Raw genomic sequence first — 23,426 nt, forward strand, 5'->3', positions numbered from 1 at the left:
TGTTGTTCTCTGATCATTATGTTCTTTTTATGGCTCAAGCATGTTGAACAACATATATTTGAACATCAAGGATAGGCTACAACCCTATCTGACTACCTTCTCAACCACTGCTCCCCTTCCATGCTTCTCAACTCTTGTAATTGCCATCTAACTTCTACGTGAGTTGTAAATAGCCTTTCACTCCTTTTACTTTACACCTGCTACCTTCAAAATTTCAAAGACAGTATTACTGTCAACATTGTCAAAAGCTTTCTCTCAGTCTATAAACGCTATAAACTTAAGTTTGCTTTCCCTAACGTACCTCCTTGGTCGTAGCGTCAGTACTGCCTCACATGTTCCTACATTTCTCTAAAATCCAAAATGATCTTCCTGTTCTTGTCAATCATTGCCTAATGCTATCTCCTCATTCTTTCAACTTATCCAGGTCCCATCTCCTTTATTTTCTACCTTTTCACAATCTCTTCAGTTTCGATCTGTGGTTCATAACCAATAAATTGCACTTAAAGAGTCTACATTTATCCCTGGAAATGTATTAAAATTTAAAATCTGATTCAAAACCTTTGTCTTACCAGTATATTCAATTTGAAACTTTCCTGTGTCTCTGGGTCTCTTCCATGTATCAACCTCCTTTCATGATTCTTAAACAAAGTGTTAGTGATGGTTAATTATGCTCTGTGCAAACTGCTGCCTGGCAATTTTCTCTTTCGTTCCTTTCTCCCAGTTCATATTCACTTACTATTTTTCGTTCTCTTCCTTTTCCCATTATCAAATTCCAGTACCCCATCGAAATTACATTTTTGTCTCCCAGAACTGTCTGAATAATTTCTTTTATCTCATCACACATTTCTTCAATCCCTTCTTCATCTGCGGAGCTAGCTGCCACATTAACTAGTACTACTGTGATAAGTGTGGGCTTTGTGCCTATCTTGGCAACAACAATGCATTCACTAAGCTGTCCATAGTAGCTTACCCACTTTCCTATTTTCTTATTAATTATTAAACCTTCTCCTAAATTACCCCTATGTAACTTTGTATTTATAATCCTGTATCCACCTGATCAGAAATCCTGTTCCTCCTGCTACCAAACTTCACTAATTTCCAATACATCTAACTTCAACCTAACCATTTCCCTCTTTACATTTTCTAATGTACCAGCCTGATTAAGGGATCTGACATTCCACGCTTTAATCCACAGAATGCCAGTTTTCTTTATCCTGATAACGATGTTCCTCTGAGTAGTCCTCGCCCGGAGATCTGAATGGGGGACTACTTTACCTTAAGAATATTTTACCCAAGAGGACGGCATCATTATTTAAGCATTCAGGAGAGCTGCATGCTTCTGGAAAAATCCTGGGTGTCGTTTCCCCTTGCTGCCAGCCTTTCGCAGTAACAGTACGTCCAGGCTGTTTTGGTTAGAGTTACAAGGAAAGATCGCTCAATCATCCAGACTGTTGCCCCTGCAACTGTGCTGAAAAGGCTGCTGCCCCTCTTTGGGAACCACATTTGTCTGACCGCTCAACAGATGTCCCTCCACTGAGGTTTGCACATATGGTACAGCTATCTGTTTCGCTGAGGTACACAAGCCACCCCTCTAAAAGCAGCAAGTGTCAAATATGTGATGGTAAATGATGTTTCGAGAACATGCAAATAAAAAAACAAAATGGTTAAGAGCAACATAATGTTCCAGTAACCTGTCATTTAAACAATCTGGACAAAATCTTTTCAATGGGTTATACCGGAACACAGGAACCAGCCCTGACACCAAGACCAACTTTGCAAGATAAGTACCATTTATCTGCAAATATAATGCATTTGTTCTTACTACATGTTTTAATGTTGTTTAAACTATGAGATAGTTATTACTATGTAATAATTGTGCTTTGTAATATCTGGATATATAAGTACGGGTGTGCATAGAATACAGACATTTACAGAATGAGACTGACATAGTGGCAAAGCAGGAATGGCTAGAGGAGGAATGCAAATATATGGGGAAAAATAGATGTTGCTTATAGGACAATTATAAAGACCTTTGGAGAAGAGAGTAGCACCTGTATAAATAGTAAGAACACAGATGGCAAGTATGAACTACAGAAGAATCTGACAGAGCGCAGACAAGCCTTAGTCAAAGCAAAATACCTATCATAAAAAATACCCTTCAAGAATTGTACATAACTATTCCAGCTCGTAAGCAAGACAGCTGAAATACCATACACATTGCAAAGAATGTAATAATCCTAATTACAAGGAGGACTACAGTCTCATAATGAATGCTACTTGATTCACATAATGCTGCTAGTTACTACTATCAACACACCTGCACAAAGTTAATGGCATTTGTTCCACCTTCTTCTTCTTGCACTAAAGCTTTGCCTTGCTCTCTGAGGTACTGGCTTACACAATCAGCCATTGTTTTCAGGCCATCAGTTACTCTGTTAAAGAGTTTATACATACATGCTAAATCTTCTGTCTTCTGGTTTTTCAACATATGGACAACACCGGAATTCTCCATCTGAAACGAAATAAGTATCAGTCAGTACACTGTGCATGTTCTCATTGTGTGTGTTTGAAGATTAGAAGACTTTCAAGCTTTTGTTTCACATTTCTTCATGTTGTGTTTTTTAGGATATAATGAAGCTAAATATATCTTATTTAATTCTGAAGAGAATGTAATGAATATATGTGGATCAGAATACCACAGTGACTAACATTTATTGCTTGCAGGGCAGCTATTACTGCAATCACCAATCAGTGAACAAGGTCTGTCACATTATCTGTTCTCTTCATTGTAGCAGTACTGTGTACTGGTCTGTTCTCTAGGTGCCTCTTACTACTGTTATCACATATGTTATTTGCGGCCAATAACCTTATTGTGATAAATATTCATTTTTTCTCTGTGCACCATGTTTAACTTACATACCAGAACGTCAAACTATTTGTGATACTGCAGCCTACAGAAAAGCACTAAGGCTATTCTGATGATCCAAAGGGGACTCAAAATGTATGTTAAAGAAGGATCACGTGAATAACTTGAGTACTAAATGGACTAAATGGCTGTTGAAGCAGCAGCCTTTTGTGTGGTGGGAAATGGTGAATAAACTACTTCTGCCTTTTGAAGCTCTGTTATGCCCAACTATTGACACAACTTTATTATTTTGATCCAGTTGGAGACCACAAAACTTCATACATTTCAGGTAACAACTTACTTCTACAATTGTCTTCATGTGTTTCTTGATCAGTTCTTCTTCAACGACTTCTACAATCCTGGTTTCTGTGGACTCATCAAGATAATGTTTTGCTCTTTCTGCTTCTTCATTTATACGGGCTTCTACTTTTTTAATGTAAACAGATGCACTGTTTTCTGCAAGGAAGTTTTGGCTTTCCAACTAGAAAAAAAGGAAAACTGTGAATTACTTTTTTAATATTATAAATTTCATTCAGAAGCACACATATTACCAACATCCAAGAAATGAGGGGGAAGGAGGGTGTGGTTGGAAAGGAAGGGATGCAATTTGCTGAAAAAGTAATCATGCAGCCACCGATGGGAACAAAACCTACACATCTATTTGTCATTACTCACACACTAGTCTCAAAGTCGTCTGAGTTACTATGTGTGAACTGAATAAGTGGCAAACTGTACAAAACTGTAACATGTAATTAAGAAATTGGCAGGTGAATGGGTCAACAAAGCTGAATTTAACTTCAGCATAGCACTTTAAAGTACAGGACTTTTAATTAAGTGTTCACTTCTAATGGTGGAAAAAACAGCTCACAAAGTTGCTGGTCGTGAATGAGTATAGTATGTGGTTTTGATCTGTGCATACATGTCTGACTATATGAGATACAGAGTAAATTTTAAACAGATTTAACTATTCTATTTTACCACTCCAAAACAGGTCGATAAAACAGTGATGCATCTACTGTGTATGTCAGTCAAGAAATAATGACTTAAGAAAGGATTTAAAACTAAGATTCTTTTGTTATTTTTGGAGCGATTTGAATGGCCCAATGTCCAAAAGCTAAAGTTATTCTCAAACTACACATCTTGCCATGGTGAGATATAATTTATTTGTTATGTATTATTTTTGGAAGTATTTGAACTGCAGTGGAACAACTTTACAAGTAGGTCAAGTTGATTATGAGGCAAGTCAGTATTCACCGACTGCCTATAGTTCACAAAACATTTATATTGTAAAATCATTATTACTTCTCAGTTTTTTTCAGGTGTGCCACTATTTTTACATGTGAAGAATAGATTCACAGTATGTTAATTTACAGAGGATTTCATGAGAGCACACAAAGTCAGCAGACTTGTTGTGGCCCTAAAAGCAGGTCCAGAGTTTATGGCAATAGAAGGCTAGTGGCATTTACTACCTGTCTACAGCTCAGGAATCTTGAGTTCCTAGTCGTCAGTTGGTGATCCATTTGGGGGAGTACACAGAACAGCCAAGTGGTGAGATTTTTAGCACAGAAAAGGAAACAGTACTGCAAAAGCTTGGAAGCCCATGTTTCCCACTCACATGCTCACAGAAGATGTAGACCTTCTTGGATTGATGCACAATTTTTTAAAGGTATATATATACTGACAGGATGTTCTATAGAATTTCATCAGAGTACATCAAAGGCAGCAGATTTATTATAAACAAACCCAAGCTGCTGCAGTTCTTTGCAACAATGCAAAGGGACATTAATAGCAATATAATGTATGTTCTGTATATTTTTCATCAACAAATATCTCTCTGAAGCTTCCTGGCACATTAAAACTGTATGGAGGGCAAAGACTTGGTCAGGTCCTTTGCGTTTCTCAGGCAAGCGCTCAACTGACTGAAGTACCCAAGCAGAACTCGCAACCCATCCTCATAACTTTACTTCTGCCAGTACCTACCTCATATATTACCTTTTGCGCTCAACTGCAGAGTGACCAATTCATTCTGGCAGTATCTCGCTTTCAACATTACTGTAATCAAGGACTGAGTATTTCCAGTCACTTCTCCGTCAGTGATTATTATTATTATTATTATTATTATTATTATTATTATTATTATTATTTAGAATCTGTAGCAAGTAATTTTCAGCACGTATAACAATAAATTGTAACAGTGGTGAAAATAACCTCAAGAAAATTCTCATTAATGGTAGTATATAAGTTAAACATTATCTCCCATCTACGTGACACATACCACCACTGGAAGTGACAATGCAGTATGAAATATTTAGGCATTCAATTTGCCACATTAACATGGTTTCTTGTCAGACCTCCAAAGTAATATATCACTTAATTTCATTGATTGAAAACACTTCCTTCTCAAAATAAAGTTTCCTGCCTCCATTGCCTCCATCCACTTACTCTTATATGGTAGACAAGATGTAAACACATTTGGTTCCAAATGTTAGAAAACTTATACTTATCAGTATGTGCCCGATTTTGCAGCTTCTTGTTAATAACAAGTCTTCTCTATTTTCAACTAAGTTAGAAAGTAGTACAAATATGACATCAAAAGTAAGCAGTGTAAAATTAATATTTAGTGTAATTGAGATAAATTATTTTCAATTACTCAAAAATTTGTATCAGGGAATGTTGCACTGTTTTCTTCCATAACCACATAAAGAACTTCCTTGTACAAACAGTAAGAGGTAATTTCAGAAATGGAATTTCTGTACTAGTGTAAATTAAGCAGAAAGAAACATAAAATGAATGACAATTTCAATCACAACTCTAGAGTTAAATGGAATTCAAGGTATACTAATACATGATCTACCAGTATTAATAACATGAAAAACATAATGCTGTTACTCGGAAAATGTATGAGATTTAAAGAACATGGAATTGAAAACAATAAAAATGTTATAGATTTACAGAAGAGTAAATAAATCTCATCTCTCTCTCTCTCTCTCTCTCTCTCTCTGTCTCTCTCTCTCTCTCTCTCTGCACGTCTTTATGCACTCAGATGTTACAACATTCCACTTATTGTAAGCATTTAATTTTAATTGCAAAGCTACAGAATGTCTTTCTTAATGCTTGTCCTTTCACAATACACCTCCCATTATCCTCACCATCAGGTATGTCCATGTCAACTTCAGATTTGAGTGATCTGCCCCGCCTACCTAACCTTTACCAACCAACCATTGTTCCCTTGTTGAAAAACAAACTAACAGTTGTGAGAACTGTGATAGTTTTTGTACATTTATATGTAAGTGTTGAATTTCACCAATTGAAGGTAAGTACTGCTTAGCCTTTTGTCTCCTTTTTTGTTATACAAGTATTCTCAAGGGAATTTTCATTTTGATAATAATATATTTTTACAAACCCGATAAAATTCTGCAGACTGCTGAAGAAAGGGTCTTTCAAAGTCTTCTTCATAAACCGACCTGCTATTTATGCCCAGGACCATTAACATTTGACATGCATTTTTAATTGCAATTCTATCCACTACTTCTCCTCTCCTCTCTCGCATTACCATATCCAACAACGTATCTCTTAAATGGTCTCTTATGCAACCATATCGAACAACCTGAAAAATAAGAACATTTATTAAGTCACATTTAATTAACTAATTGGGACAAACAAATAGAATATAAAGTTTACAATCTCTCACAAAGAAAAGTTGTTGTTCAACAATATTATGATTTTCACTGATATTCCTGGATATTTTTGGAAGATTGACATTACTTACACAAAACAAATGTGATTCATGAAGTAGAATTCCAAGAAATCCACAACCATGTAACAACATACATTCAAATGCACGGCAATAATGATGAAAAGTACACTGACTGAGAAAAGAAATGCAGCATCAAGAAGGATAGGATGACACAAAATGAAACTTCACTGGCTGTGAGGGTATGTGATGCTATTTTGCTGATTATAAAACCTAGTCAAATTTACAAAGAACTTCACAGTGTGAGCCCAGTGTCAATATGACATAGCACACTCTTTGGCCTGTATGCAAGCATTGATTCAGATAAGAAAAGGCGTCAGTGCCACTGTATCCTCTCCTGCGGCAAGTTGGCAAACAACTGTTATAATTGGTGATACTGGCATTAGAATGTATTTGATGGCCAAGAATGCCCTAAATATATTCTTGCAAGGACAGATCTGGAGATCATACTGGAAACGGAAGTAGCTCAACATACACAGATGGCTGGCAGACACATTCCATGTGTGGACAATCATTATACTGTTGAGAAATTGTACCACATACTGCTGCACAAGACTTAGTGCATGAAGACCTGGGATGTCTGTGACATACCACTGTTTCATCAATCACTACCAGTTGTGTCCTGAAATCATACCCCATGGCTCCCCACACAATGACACCAGGAGTAACACCTCTGTTTCTCTCCAAAAGATTGAAGAATGGGACCTCTCCCCACCACAGTCATTGTTAACAGTCATCCATGGTAGTACAGAACTGCAATTCGTCACTGAACACAATATGATGCCTTTCATCAGCAGTCCAAGATTCTCAGTTATGACATTGTCCCAGATTCAGCCATATGTTTGTGGTGTTACAGCAGCCTATGCATAGGTATGGTAATTCCCTAGTCCAGCTGCTTCCCATCTCTGACCAATGATGTGAGGTGACAAAGAATGTTGCAGGGTGTCCATTACTTGCACTCAGATTTGCAGGTGCAGATGTGAAGGTGTTAGAATATGCTTGGTGCATAATACAGTGTTCCTCCCTTGTAGTAGTCAGACACAATCAAATGAAAACCTGACAACCAGCACGACTATGCCCATGCAATCCAACATCAGGCCACTGCCACATGCAAACGCCTTACAAATGCGGATACTGCAAAATTTGAGCAGACGGCCAAACAAAGAACCACAATGAGGCAACTTTCAAACTCCGTAAGGTTCTGTTAATTCTGCAACTCCGTATGTGTCGCAACGATTACTCAACATTTGGCACTGTTAACACTCCTTGTATACCCTACCACGACTGGTAATAAAACTAAAAATTCTGGTTATCCTTCTACCTGTCAGACAGGATTGCAACTTTAAATCATTTACATACCCATTAATGGAGTGCATGTGTACGAAGTAACATTAAAATATGACCATTTTCTCCAGATAGTTCACTTTTTTTGTCATGCAGTATTTGTGCTATAATTTCCAAACCTGAAATTAAGTAGGCATTCTTCATCTACCTTTCATAAACCTATATTAAAGACCTACGACCGAGTTACTGTATTGTTAACCACAAAAACTAGCTGTGTGTCAAATTTCTCAACAGATATGATTAGAGCCATGGTAGCAGAAATACTAACATAAGTACCCAAATATTTGGTTCTCATAATCATATAACTTACCTGATCACGAAATATGATGAGTCCAAGATTATATACATTATCAACATCATTTTGTTGGACATAAACCCTGTCCATGTACATCAGAATGTCTCTGATCATTACCATAGATGTCTGATGATCATTCCATGCTTGATTCAATGTCTGGAGAAAATTATTATGCAGTGCATTAAGAACATCTTCCCTGACCTATAAAGAATCAGAAGGTTCATGTTCAGATGAGTCTCATTAACAAATTACAAATTATTTCAACTGTATGACAACGCATTTCTTTATGAAATGGGTCACATAACTAAACTCTGTTCAAGACATTCAGTTAGGTCAGATTAGTTTAAAACACACACACACACACACACACACACACACACACACACACACACACACACACCAAAAAAAAAAAAAAAACTGTTAAGCTGACACTGCAGATCTAATGATTATATCATCCCTACAGTTATGAAAAGTTCGTATTTTCCAGGTCACATGTAATTGGTTTGAAATCCTCAAATTGGCAATGACCTGAAGATACAATCCAATCGAAGCCCCAAACTGAATAGGAGGGTGGGAAGAGGGAGAGGGGGGGGGGGGGGGAGGGGGGAGAGAGAGAGAGAGAGAGAGAGAGAGAGAGAGAGAGAGAGAGAGAGAGAGAGAGAGAGAGAGAGAGAGAGAGAGAGAGAGACTGTTTAATTAATGTTGTTTAAATCAAAACACTGATAGCTTGGTAATTTTTCCAAATAAAGTAAGGCATGCTCCTAATATGATCAATGTAGCTACATATGAATATGCAACTACTGCCAGTAAGTACTATACTGAGGAAGGTTTTTAATGATGATGGATGACTTGCACACATTAAAAATATTTTGGAATTTTCGACCTAAGCAGAAGGTGGTCTAGTCCTATTATTCGGATTTAGAAATTTCTTCCTTCTATATGTAGTCAAGTGCTGTTCAAAAAAAGTGGTAAGTAGATAATATGGTAATAATCTCCAAGAACAGCATGTATGAAACTGTTAATTATCTCTTACTGTTTACCTTGAAAAGCTACTGATTTACAGTAAGCTGAGATTCAGTTTTAACCTATAAGGAAAAAGTTTAAGTGCAGACACTATCTGAAGTACCTTAGTAGAGCAGTGGATTATAGAAACAAATTCAAAAATTATAATGAAAATGTTGGTGTAGAAATGGAAAACTAAAATTATACTGCAAGAAAACCTGGTGGTAAAAAAGTTTGAGTAAATGTAAACACTGAGTTAACCCCACTATGTAACAATTTTTGTAGGTAAATGCTCACCAGATTAAAATCAGGAAAGGGGAAACTAAATAAAATTCCTAACAACAATTTTGTCAAGCAAGTAGAGATACCGCCATCAAAGATTAACTAAAGGTGACAAAACCTCAGGCTTCCTAAACAATTCACAAGTCTATTGACATGTCTAAGAACAAGCTCCTGCACTCACAGTTCTAATCAAGTTGCACTAGGTGAATACCACTACCTAAATGCCAATCTCCAAACCAAGACCAAATCAGCATGATTCAAACAGTGCAATGAAGCCACATTTCCTTGAGCTACTCTGGAAATTACCTTTCCATTGCCGATTTTGTTCAGTTAAGAGTGACATGTTGAGTTCACTGTGTAAGTCTGGTCAATATTCAGTTTTCATTATTTAGTGTAAGATGACACCATACAATCACTTAACATTTTCATAAAATGTAGGATGATACCATACAACCATATTTTAAGGGAATGTAGCATACAATGGCAAAATTGCGTTACTGGGCTGAGTAATTGCTATTATTATTATTTTATTAAAAATGAAATCACTGATAGCTAATAAAAGCAGAGGGGGCTATAACCTTTGATTCCAGATGTTGTGTCACAACTTCTTTAAGGCCAGTGTACAAACGTTCTCCATGTTTGTGAAGGACCATTGTGTATGCATTCCTATACAATTCTTCAAAGCTCAATCCAGAGTTATTTTTCTTTTGAATCTCCTGGATGGCATTCTTCAGCAAGGCCCATATGCTTTCAACAAACTTCTCATCCATAGTCATCTGGAACAAAATTGATCATATAAATTTATAAAGATACTCTTTAGATTAAACAATATTTAATATAAGATGTACATATTGAAAAATGCAAAAACAAAACATTACAACATAGTGGTGAAACCAAAATTTCTCTATACAAGTGAGTGAGAATAAATTATAAGCTAGACAATGTGTAAGTACCAAGGAAAAGAATCATGAGGAAACTTTTTGCTCCATTAAATAGCATACAAGCTTCGAACTTAAAAAGCAATGATAATCTCTACTGGAATACAGAAAAAACAAAAGAGACAATCATAAAAACAGGAGGGGTATTTTTTTAGCACCCCACAGAAGGAATAATAAAACATATCTTCAAGCATTTCTACAACAAGTAATTAGCAATAAATAGATTTGAGAAGTTACAAAGATTAAAAATACAAAACATAATAAAAAGAAGCATAAAAAATTCACAAGGAATATGTTAAAATTAAATATTCCAAAGCAAAAGCAATAAGTGAACACACATGGTCTGACGATATAGCAGTCAAAGATAAAAGACGAAACAATATTAGAGGATACGAAAAATGCAAATGAGAGGTAACTGAAAAACGTGTGTGTTCCTCAGTTGGCCATAATAAAAAACGAAACAGAATTTATATTCTTTCGTGTAATGCATTTATCCAGCCAGTGAGTTTTTACTGGAAACTGAACTACAATTTATTTTAACATGGCAATCAGCTCAAAGCAACACAACTCTCTTTTTACACAAATTCTGATAGTCAAATAACATTTCTAGTTTTTCCTTCACCCTTCACACATTACTCTCCCATTCTCTCATTCTTTCATTCTAACCCTTCTGCTAACGTCAACTCCATCTTATCAAAATGAAATGACTGTTGCTTTATTCAAATTGATGTTATATGAACACTCACTCAATTTCTCCACTTTTTACAATGTTTTAACTCACAGTGGCTCCACTTATCCTAGTAGTACACTGCTGCTTTTCAAAGTATGCAGATTCACTGCAGTGCTAGGGAAGCTATACTCCACTTTTACATATCAGTCATTTAATGACACACATATGAAGCAGTTAAAATAATTTTTACTTCTCTCACTGACACTCTTGCTCACACATTTTGTATTTGAATCATACAAGTACAGTAAGCATATCAACAATGCTATTCATCATATTCAAAGGGTTAAGATAGCTAATTAAGTAATTGCCTATGTTAAATTTTGTGATCTTGTCCACACAATTCACATTTTAACAAGAAGTCTCAGATTATAAACTGGAAAAAGAAAAATATACTCCCCCTCCACACACACACACACACACACACACACACACACACACACACACACACACACACAATTTGCTTGCTAATTCCACCTCAACACACTCTTAGTCAACTATGTAAAATGAATAAAAATGAACCAAGTTAAATTACTCCATTACCTCACATGCAATATATCAGCAGTGACACTTGCTTAAATAATTCCAGCACACCATTATAGACACACACTCAGTACTAAACTGAATTGTACAGCCTTCAGATCGTCTTTAACTACTGGAAACTTTCCGACATTTAATCTAAGTTTACACAGAGGCCTTCTACCAAATGCATGACAATACTGCATATACGATCTGTCCCTGCAATACGAAACCAGCAATTCACACTAGATTCGAAGGTCTTCTCAAATATTTGGGCTCAAATCCAAAGTTCAACACTGGATGACATTAGATTTATCACTCTGTGACAACCTCACACTTCCAAATTCCACATACCTAGTCAACCTGTTCATTCAATCATTGCTTTTTCCAAGTTCCCCATTGAATACACATATGAGAATTGTAACCTTAATAGTGGCAACTATTTATTTACAGCTCGTATAAAATAGATACATGTTTCAAAGTTTTACTGGCCTTCAAAGTTGTCACCAACATTGTGTATAACCTGTAGCCAGCGATGTGGAAATCGTAGGATACTCTTAGCAGTGCCAGTTCTGTTGAAAGTTCGAGCGTCGCGGTCTATTGCCCGATCAATTTCTAGTAGTTCTGAAGCGAATGCGGTGAAGTGTTTCCTTCAGTTTAGAAAGCTAGTTGAAGTTAAGAGGGCTTAAGTCAGGGGAGTGCAGTAGGTGGTATAGCACTCAGCAGCCCCATCAGTCAAACAAATCAGTAACGTGTTTGAGCACTGTCCTGCAAAATGATTGTAAGGTCCTGCAGAAAGTCTCATCACTTCTGTCTCTAAGCTGGTCGCAGATTGTGTTCCAAAAACGAACAGCATAGAAACAGAAGTGACGACACTTTCTGCACGACCTAACTATCATTTTGCAGGACAATGCTCAAGCACGTACAGTGCAAGCTGTTAATGATTTGAAACTTCCTGGCAGATTAAAACTGTGTCCCCGACCGAGACTCGAACTCGGACCTTTGCCTTCCGCGGGCAAGTGCTCTACCAACTGAGCTACCGAAGCGCGACTTACGTCCGGTACTTAAAGTTTGGAAGGTAGGAGACGAGGTACTAGCAGAAGTAAAGCTGTGAGTACCGGGCGTGAGTCGTGCTTCGGTAGCTCAGTTGGTAGAGCACTTGCCCGCGAAAGGTAAAGGTCCCGAGTTCGAGTCTCTGTCGGGCACACAGTTTTAATCTGCCAGGAAGTTTCATATCAGCGCACACTCCGCTGCCGAGTGAAAATCTCATTCTGTTAATGATTTGTTTGACTGAAGGGGCTGCTAAGTGCTGTACCACCTCCTGCACTCCCCTGACTTAAGCCCTCGTAACTTCAAATCGATTTCTAAACTGAAGGAAACACTTCATGGCATTCGCTTCATAACTGCTACAAATTCGTCGGGCAATACACTGCACCGCTCGGGATTTCAACACAACTGGCACTGCTAAGAGTATCTTACGACTTCCACATTGCTGGCAACAGGCTACACACAACGCTGGTGAGAACTTTGAAGGTCACTAAAACTTTGAAACATGTATCTATTTTATTTGAGCTGTAAATAAATAGTTGCCGCTATTGAAGTTCCAACCCTCGTATTTTCAATTGCGAAACAACGGCTACCCCCTGTATACACATTTCCATGCTAGTCACTCTCTCTGTTGCATAAAATCAGCACTTGTCCCATTCCCAGCTAATAGATATTTTCTATGTTATTGAGACCTTCATTTCCCACTGTCTTCAGTGATAGGAGACTCATTTTCTTGCTCTCATCATTTTTATTGCAACTAAAGTTATTTTAATTTTGAGAATTAACCAATAAACATATCAAAGGTATAGCCATGGAGATCAGCATGTCCGTCTCTTACACAAACCTCTTAATGTGTAATTACTACATCTACAACTTTACTCTGCAACCCACCTCATGGAGGGTAGCAGAGTGTAATGTGTAACGTGTCATTTCCACATTTTCCCTTTCCCTGTTGCAAGTGTGAATGGTTGGCAAGAAGAACAATTGCTGGTGCATCTCTGTATGGACTCTAATCTCTCTAATTTTATCTTCTTCATCTTTTTGTGAGATATACATGGGAGGAAGCAATGTACTGGCTGACTCTTCTAGAAATGCACACTCTTGGAACTTTATAATTAATTTAGATAGGTTCACTTCTGATGTACTAATACTCATTCAAGATTTTAAATCCTATCTTCAGGTGTAAGAAATTATAGTTTTTGTAATATATAACATGTGATCAGGCCAGTCAATGCAAGAGTTCTAATCACTGCACGTGGTGGAAACTGTCCACCACCAGGCAGTTGCGTGGTGGGAATGCCAACCACTACTTTAACAGTAAACCACACCATGATGCAGAATGCCTCTCTTGCAGTCTGCCACTGGAGTTGGATGAGAATAACCGTGACATTTTCACAGTTACTATGTGAATCTGTACTGAAATGTGTTGCCCTTCTTTGGATTTTTTTTTCTTACCTTTACCAATCTAACCTGCTATGGATCCCACACTGAGGAGTAATGTTGATTAAACACGTTTTGTCAGCTACTTCCTTAGCTGATGGAATACATTTCCTGGGAATTCTTCCAATGAGTCTCAGTCTGGTATCTGCCTTGGCCGCGGTTAATTTTACTTAGTTGTTCCACTTCTAATCACTCCAGACACATAGTCCTCAACATTTTATGGAGGTAACTGCATCCAGCGAGTGTTCTGCTATCATGTAGTCACACAGTAAAGGAACTTTCTGTTTATGTATTCACATTTCGCTGCCACTCCCTGCTGCAAGCATTGCACGTCTTCTTGCGTCTTGCTACAATTTTCAAGTGTTATGACTTCTCTGCATAAAACGGCATCGACCGCAAAAAGCTCCATGTAGTTTCTGACAATGTTCATTAGGCGATACTACAGAACTGTTCTGAATGCCTTATGTAAGTGTAGGAACACAGCAACTATCTGCATGCTGGTGCCTACAAAGCCTCTGGGTCTCATGGACGAATGTTGCGAGATGAGTTCCACATGTTTGTCATTTCTGGAACCTATATTGTTTCCTACAGGTGAGATTTTCTGCCTCCAGATATGTCAAACATGTGGGGATAAAGCATGTTACAAAAGTGTACAACCGACCAACATCAGAGATATAGGTCTAGTTTTGTCCACCTTTTCAACATCCCTATTTGAGAACATGAATGACCTGCGTCTTTTTTCCTATCATTAGAAGGAACACTTCACTCCTATGGTACACTGCTGCTAGAAGAGAGGCATGTTCTTTCACACTCTCAACACTGAATCACACTAGCATTCCATCATGTCCATTGGTCTTTCTTCTATTTGGTGATTTCAGTTATTTTTCTATCCCTTTGTCACTTTTCCTATATCAGCCATTTTGTCATAGCTTAAACTGAGTGCCCTAAGTAGCAACCTATGATCTGATACCTTTTAACGACATCACTGTTGTGCAGAGTAAATGTTGAATTGTTTGGAACAGTTGAATTATCATATGCTTTAAAATTTATTTCATCTTTTTTCTAAATCACATGCAACTTTTCTTGGTGATAGAATCCATTTACATTTCTGTGCACCAACAAGTAGTACTGTATTTTAACAACAGTAACATATGTCATCCTTTCCATATGAAGCATACTAACCCTTACTGCCCGATAGGACACATGCATAAAGGGCTGACTTGTACTAATAGTTTCAGTTCCACCACATATGTCCTAAGCTCAATCAGGTTCCACTGTACTAAGGGAGCCATATTACATATTTCTGTGTCTGCTAATTTTCCTTTTTGCCAGGATAGTAAATGTGTGATAATTTCAGGTTAGGTTAGGTTAGGTTAGGTTTAGGTTAGGTTAGGTTGAGTCACAAGAGGTACTGGTTGGTTTCCTCCAACAGACTTTATACTCATTATTTTCATGGATCAATACTCTTCAGTCTCGTAAGTCCATAGAAGTGAGAGATTGCTGGGCAACTTTTGACTTTACCTTTTATGTTCCTGTTAAATCACTTGACATTTAACTTTCAGTGGCAATGTTTGCAGAGATGGACATTGGCACTATGCTTGCTGAACTTTGTGCTGCTCTCTGTTCTGATTTAGCTTGTAGTTTTTTAGTACTCTCAGCAATTTGCAAGACTGACCAACTGAGTAGTAGTAATGTGACCAGCTGAATAGTAGTAATGGCATCTGAATTCATGCAAATGCATACTTCTAGTGATGTAGCTCTACATTCTAATAGTTCTGAGGTGCAGAAAAAGGCACAAAGTCCTTTCGTCTTTTATAATAGTAAGGAATAAACTTTCATATGGATGTAGCATATTATTTACAACCTTACTGATACATGAAGATTGATCTGCATGACTGGCCTAAAGACTTTTGTTAGTTGGAAGTTGGTATCAATTAGTGGTTCATCCAGTGCACTGGAAATTTCTTTAGTTTCTTAGCAAGCTAGAGAAATAAACATATACCCAATTAGAGCCTTGCATGCTTGTGTGCTTGTGTGCTATCGACACACAGGTTTTGGCATGAACAGAATTTACAGCAGAGTGCTGGTAGGGCTGACTAGCCTCCAGCTCAGGAATATGAAGATCCCAAACAGGTACTCCAGCCGACAAAAGGTCAAGTTCCCTGATGTGATTCCTGTTCACCCCTCTCAAATTACTTACTCCCAGGCAATTGCACCAGCATTTGTTGTATTAACTGCATATCAACAGACTTAGGGTATCGAACAGAAATAATACAAAAACACAAAGACAGAAAACTGGGCCAGAAACCGAACTGGACGAGGCAGATGTCTAGATGCCACTCATCAATGTAAGTGGGAATCTAGCAAGACTCTTCACCAGGAAGTAACCTACATAGGCTAACAACTTTTCAACGTCCCAACTGACCAGCCCACTCCTCCCAAAGGAAAACATTTCCCCCATAATTTGAGTGCATCAGACGAACCGAAAAACATGAAGTCATATCAGCTGTAACAAATCTACTTCTACAAAGGCTTGTGGTACATGTGACATCCAAACTGAGTGTTCAAGGATCTCACAGATCAATCATTAGTATATCTTACATCATTAATACCATTCTGTAACATTACACAAAACTTTCCCATCTTTTGGAAGGTAGCCAAGGTCCTCATTATTATAAACCAAGGGAACATACCCCTACATATCACAGAATTATAGACCTATCTGCCTGCTGAACTCCCTCAACAAAATTATTGAGAAAGTAACCCCAAAAAACTCACCAAGCACTGTGAACAAAGATGCACTGAGGACAAACTAATTTGAATTCTGGAACAGCCTCTCAACAACTGCAAAAAAAGCTACTGAATACTTTAGAAGGTCTTCAACCATTTTTGGCATAATGGCTCCTTCCACAAATTTAATGTCTCATTTACTTACACCCTACTAACAGCACTTGTAACAATGATACTCAGGGGAAACAAACAACACTACTTGGTACACAGATGGAGGTATGTGATGGAAGTATCCTGGGATCTCCCTAATGCTTACCTCTACATCACAGACCTTCGAACGAAACACAGAACTACAGCACCCAACAAATCCTGATGATATAGCTATCCTATCATACAACTATACATTGTCAAGTGTCAATGCATAACAACAGCCAGCACTCAGAATTAACAACTCTTAGGTGGAGAAATGGTGAGTTAAATCAACGGTCAACAAGTGCCATACTGTTCTGTCTATAGAGCAGAGCACACCACACTCACAAACACTAAACCCATCACACTTTAACTCTACCCAATGATCAATAGACAAAGCACACTGATAGGAAGATAGCAAAATAGGCCTATATCCACGTGACTCCTAGTACTGCTGATGACACAGCACAAATTTGCAGATAGGTAGCACCAACACATTTTCACTACCTAAAGGCTTACACAATAAATTTCTACAAATATCTCTCTCTCTCACCCCCCCCCCCCCACACACACACACACAAAATCACTATCAGAGATCCCCTTCCCTTAAAAAACTACTACTACTACTACGGGTTGTCCATCAGCCCGTTCATAGCCTTACTTGTATGAATTCAGAGCTGCTCAATGTTATTTTGTTGGAAATAACTTTAAAACTCAGGGAACTGATAACAAAAATCACACACAGACAAACACACGCACACACACCGTGTGTATGTGTGTTGTGTGTGTGTGTGGGGGGGGGGGGGGGGGGGGGGGGGGGAGTAGTCAGTTACAAAGGCAAGTGGCGAGATAAGGGTATGAAGCACAGAAGCGAGGAAACTGTAGTATAGAGGAAGAAGTGGGAAGGAGTGCAATTAACTGAGAAGTTTCATTTTTAACTGTTTTGCAATAAATCTGTACTTAAAATGAGTTTTTTTTTATAACTCTACAAAACGCTGCATGTCACATGCATACGGACAATGTGCACTTCTTGTTGAAATATGTTTATGTATATAATATATACCAAAATTCTCGTCAGACTTATTTGTGGAATAATACACAGCATTTAAATGTATCTTGTAAATTTAGTGATCTATAATGAAACGTCTCGGGTATAGACAGAATAAACTTTGATATCCGACACACAACTGTCACGTTTTTTAATCGAGAAACGAAATGCGGGAGGCAATGTTTCCGATTTAATATTTGTGAAAAACGAGTTTCCTGGAAGTAGAACGTTATAGAAATATATATTTCCACAATTCCCCCAATAGGCCTACCGTAATTGGTTTAACTCTTCTTAAGAGATGTTGAGAAAGAAATCAGCTATTGCCGACAGCCGCCTCTAACTTGCCGACCTTCCACTTCGTGGTCCCCGGTAAAAGTAAAATCAAAACCAAAGGAGGCATAAAGGAGCCACATGGAAGAATGAAGAGCGATACGAAGAGAATTTACCAGAGCTCAACTGAATACTGTTTGGCATATATGCACGCTTGCCCTAACAGTCTCAAGTGAACTGAAATCTTAAATTTTTGTATGAAAATGTTTAATTCGCATCGTTTGCTGCTAGTAATACTATACAGTTTTTAAGATTACCAAATTGCACCTAAGTAAGTGACGAAACATTGCAAGAATTAAGCCCAGGCTATCAGAATAAAAAAAGCCTAAACCAGTCTTTTATATTTCCGAAAAATTTTTGTTTGTAATATACCTACATGTTCTGTAATTCACAAAAATGAAGAATTATTCTTTTTCAGTTGCTGCATCGTCATTGGCCTATATTCGATTCAAAATATCACGATAATGACAAGAAATATTAAATCTAAGTGTAGTAATTAAGTTACGTATTTAGTATAAGCCAAGTGTCCCGGGTTTTTCATATTTGAAATCTGGTCAGCCTACACGTTGTCTTGGCGACGTATCTTAAATATGAAGGAAATGAAGCTGAGGATGAAAATATATCTAAGACCACGGTACCAATTTGTTACCGCAAATTTTCTCTCCTATGCACTAAGTCAGAACAAACTGTCATATTACAACCTATGTAACCTAATCCATATTAGTCTGGTCATCGCAAGTAAGTTTTTCTTTGGGGGAGGGCGGGAAGGCCCTATCAAACTCTCCACTAAATTCAAATCATTATCTCGGATGTTTGAAGTAATCGCAGTGAAAAACTATCTCTACGAAACCCCATGTACATAAAATCGACGGCACAATGAACTGCCTCCTCCACTCAACGTTAAAGATAACTATTGCACATTCTGTTTACTGAAGTTAAGAATACTTCACTTCATTTGGAACAGGTATTTCACTGTGAACTTATTTGCAGAAGTCACGACAGTTGCGTTAGTATGCAGGCTGCAGTTCCTTTAGAAACAAACGAAACCTTACTAAGTCATCACAGTATGACAATACACGCTGCAATCACTCGAAAAACACATCCATTACTTTACCTGAGAATGAGGCTCATACTGGCCTTCCCAAAGATACTGCCCTAGGAAACTTTCTAATAAATTTATATTGGACATGTTTTCCTTCATTCCTTCGGCCGAATACTGCACACTTACGGCCGATTTCTTCTTGAGGAGCAAATTATTACACCAATAATTTTGACAGGTCGTTAAATGTTGTCTTAAAATGTTTTCATTTTGAACTTTCAAATGTTTACGAGTCAAAAACAAAATCAGACAAAGAGAACATAACACTAAATGGCGAAATGCGCTTGCTATGCGTTTGATATTCCACTAGCACACACTACATATTCCCTCCAACTCATCTGTCATATCTCGTAGATTTATTTAAAAGTGAAATTCTATAAAGGCAAGTTTAGCGAAAAGAGAGAAAAATGCAGAACAGCGAAAGAACTGCATACAAAGCAAGTAACTGTCCATTATCTTTATGTCTAGCTTAACGCTACTCTCCATCACGTTTAGATATCAGGGAAAAGCGTATAGCCAATAAGGAAACAGAAATAGTAAAGAATTAACTGTCTTTTCATTTACGGCGGTTCAGAAATTTCAACTTCACAGTTCAAATCATGAAATAATAATTTTAAAGTACATATACCTATCTCGCGCTGTACGGACACAGCCACGCCTCCATTACGTCATTAGCAATCCAGCTTTTTGTAATTCGTTCATGGAGGTGAATTCGTTCCAACTGCTTCGCTTTCTCTGGGCAATATCTGCTCAAAATGTTGATTTCTGACTCGTGACATAATTATGACAAACGACGGTGCGTGTTTTGTAAGTAACTCTTTAGAAGCGTATATTTAGTGATAATTACTTCTTGCTTTTCTAACGTGCATCAGAGGAAAAACACTGTTAATATGAGATTCGCGAAAATATGATCGGAATCGAAGGTATTCAATTACAGCAACTAAATCTTAAATCTTCTTTTCAAACATGAATAGCCAATAGAAACAACGTATACTTCCAAATTGTAGTGCTAAGTACCAGCTCGGACTGTAATATCTTATTCAATTAGTCCGAAAGTTGTTCACGATTATTTTCTGGAGCACTTTGAGAAACTTTCAAAATCATCTTACTACTGTCATCAGACATGAAGGCTACACGATATAAAATATGTCCATGGGAAGAATAATATCAAGACGCATCCGAGGAAAGCATTAGGTCAAATACAGCCAAACATTCCCTCGAAGCCCTGGTTCCCAACAATTAGGCCAAGTTCCATAATTCGCACGAGACTTAATCATGGAAATGTCCTACCCATCTTCACCGAATGTACATTAGAAATTGTGAACGTGATGTAATATCAATCAGAATGTAAACAAGAGAATCCATTCATACAACTAATCCGATATCTTCAATCATTACCAACTCTCTTTATCAAAACATTACCTTACTTTTAAAACCATTATTTCACAAATACAACCTTACTCCGCAAAATTCCGAAACACGAAGACAAGGCCGTATAGTCTTTAGGCCAAAATCACAAACATAAAAAATAGGTGAAATTCATGTGTTTGCGATTTCCCACCATACCAGTGCACGAAGAAGGCTATAAACGTAGAAGTCAAAGCAAAAGGTTACAATATAATGTCCAGTAGAAGCCGGCGTCCTGAAGGATGGCGCACCATGTCATATTAGGCAATCGAGGGGCAAGGAATTTGATATTGTTCATTTCATCATCTCGGCATTCACACGAAGTGTTTCACACAAAGCAAGAGAAATCTCTATCCCGATGGGAATATGAACGCCATTCCTCACTCATCAGTCTGCTATCACTACAATGCGCCCACAAGAAACTTGCTCATCAGATTAAAGCAACCACACACGCAAGTGCAAGCTTGACAAGCATACATGATCAAGCGTTTTGTGTACACACACACACACACACACACACACACACACACACACACACACACACACAACATTTGCTCATCAGATTAAAGCAACCACACACGCAAGTGCAAGCTTGACAAGCATACATGATCAAGCGTTTTGTGTACACACACACACACACACACACACACACACACACACACACACACACACACAACATTATGACCACTGCCCACCGCGACGTCACATGCTGCTTGGTGGAGTTGCGGGCGCGAGACGCGGTCCCTACAATATTTAAGAGCGACTCTGGGATAGGGCAGATTATTCTTACGCAGAGCCTGTGAACAAGTATCTCGAAAATGGCGAGGCTGGTCGAATGTTCACTCGCTACTGTCTTGAGCATCTACGAAAAGAGAGGTAGGGCAGTGAAACTACCACTAAATGGTTGGACGTCCACGACTCTTCTCAGATAGTGTGGTTGGGGCTTATCTGCTCTGTAAAGTACGATAGACGGTGATTGTGCCATCTCTGCCGAAAGACTAAACAAGGGTTTCGGAGCACACCTTTCATCGTACATGATTGAACATAAGTGGGCTCTACAACAGCCCACGCCTAGGTGTTCACACACTGACCCAACGCCATCGCCACTACGGTTGCAGTGGGGACGGGGCCGTCGGTACTCGACCGCCAATCAATGAAAACATGTCAACTCTTCGGGTGAATCACATTTTTGCTACACTATGTCGATGGTCGTCTCCACAAACGCTATCGCCGAGGTGAACGGCGGATTGAAACGTGCGCTGACGCAGGCTGCTGGGAGCAGTATTACGCTATGGGAGACATTCTCCTGCGTTTGCATGGGACCTGCGGTAGTAATCGGAGACACGTTGAAAGCTGCGAACCACCTGCACCCCTTCATGCTTGATGTCTTCCCCGACAGTTATGTCATCTTTCAGCAGTATAACTGTCCGTGTCCCTGAGCCAGAACCGTGCTACAGTCGTTTGAGGTGTACTAAAGTGAACTCACGTTGGTCTCGGCGACCAAAATCGCCTGATGTAAATCCTATGCAGCGCCATGACCACACACACAAATCAGGGGTCCTTTATTTATGAGAATTACATGAGCTGTGCTTAGACATCTAATGCCACATACCTCCACCACAAACTTACCAACAAACTGTCTGATCCCTTATATGCAGGATCAGTGATGTATTTCGTTCCAAAGACAGAAAATAACTGCTAAACAGGTGGTCATAATGTTTCGGCTGATCACTGGACACATATCGTAAAAATGAATGCACGTACGTACATACATACATGTGTCTTCTGTATTTCTGTTCCCCATCTCTTCCTAAACCACTTTACCGAGTTCACCCAAACTTGGTACACGTTTCACTTACTGTATGCAAATAAACGCTGTGGGGATGATGATCGCCTACCTATCAAAGGTCAAAGGAGTGGGGGTTGGTGGTGAAAAAGCAGTGTAACCCATGGCGCACAAATATCCAAATTTTAGTCAGCCAGTATTAGATAATGAGAGCACTTGGTGATTTCCAACAAGCTTTAAACATAGTATGGAACTTTTATACCTTTTTCTCGTTGACAACCATCACAAAATGATGAAAAACAGTTTGTCACTTGCTACATGTTCACTGTTCACGCAGAAAAACTACCGCATGAAGCATGACATTTTAATTTATTACTTCTTTACTACTATCTGTATCCGCAACACGTTTTATAGACAGTATTCACATATACCACTGAATGTACCAGGACAATTGTATCATTCCATGACATACATTTCCGGAGATGTAATGTCAAATACTGAGTTGAGTGAAAAACTGCCGCATCGTGCACATTTTGCAGATAGTATCTGCGCCTAACACTAGATGTACCTGCAAAATTACATCA

The 23,426-nt window shown here is 38.3% G+C and overlaps 1 protein-coding gene across 2 annotated transcripts in view; it reads right to left on the reverse strand.

Moving 5' to 3' along the window:
• The window catches only part of LOC126325972 (cullin-3), a 244,749-nt gene that overhangs the window by 128,409 nt on the left and 92,914 nt on the right, over positions 1-23,426 (reverse strand). Inside the window, exons 1-6 of one of the 2 annotated variants that reach the window (XM_049995468.1) lie at positions 19,665-19,970; positions 10,161-10,358; positions 8,314-8,499; positions 6,309-6,512; positions 3,207-3,386; positions 2,318-2,512 (exon numbers count right to left, since the gene is read on the reverse strand). In XM_049995468.1, the coding sequence (XP_049851425.1) occupies positions 2,318-2,512; positions 3,207-3,386; positions 6,309-6,512; positions 8,314-8,499; positions 10,161-10,358; positions 19,665-19,751 (1,050 nt within the window). In that variant the 5' untranslated portion in view covers positions 19,752-19,970. Of the gene's footprint in view, positions 1-2,317; positions 2,513-3,206; positions 3,387-6,308; positions 6,513-8,313; positions 8,500-10,160; positions 10,359-19,664; positions 19,971-23,426 lie in introns of those variants that run through there. The other variant, XM_049995469.1, reaches the window with a different exon arrangement.

The sequence above is a fragment of the Schistocerca gregaria genome, chromosome 2, assembly GCF_023897955.1.
Source record: "Schistocerca gregaria isolate iqSchGreg1 chromosome 2, iqSchGreg1.2, whole genome shotgun sequence".
Classification (NCBI taxonomy): Eukaryota; Metazoa; Arthropoda; class Insecta; order Orthoptera; family Acrididae; genus Schistocerca; species Schistocerca gregaria.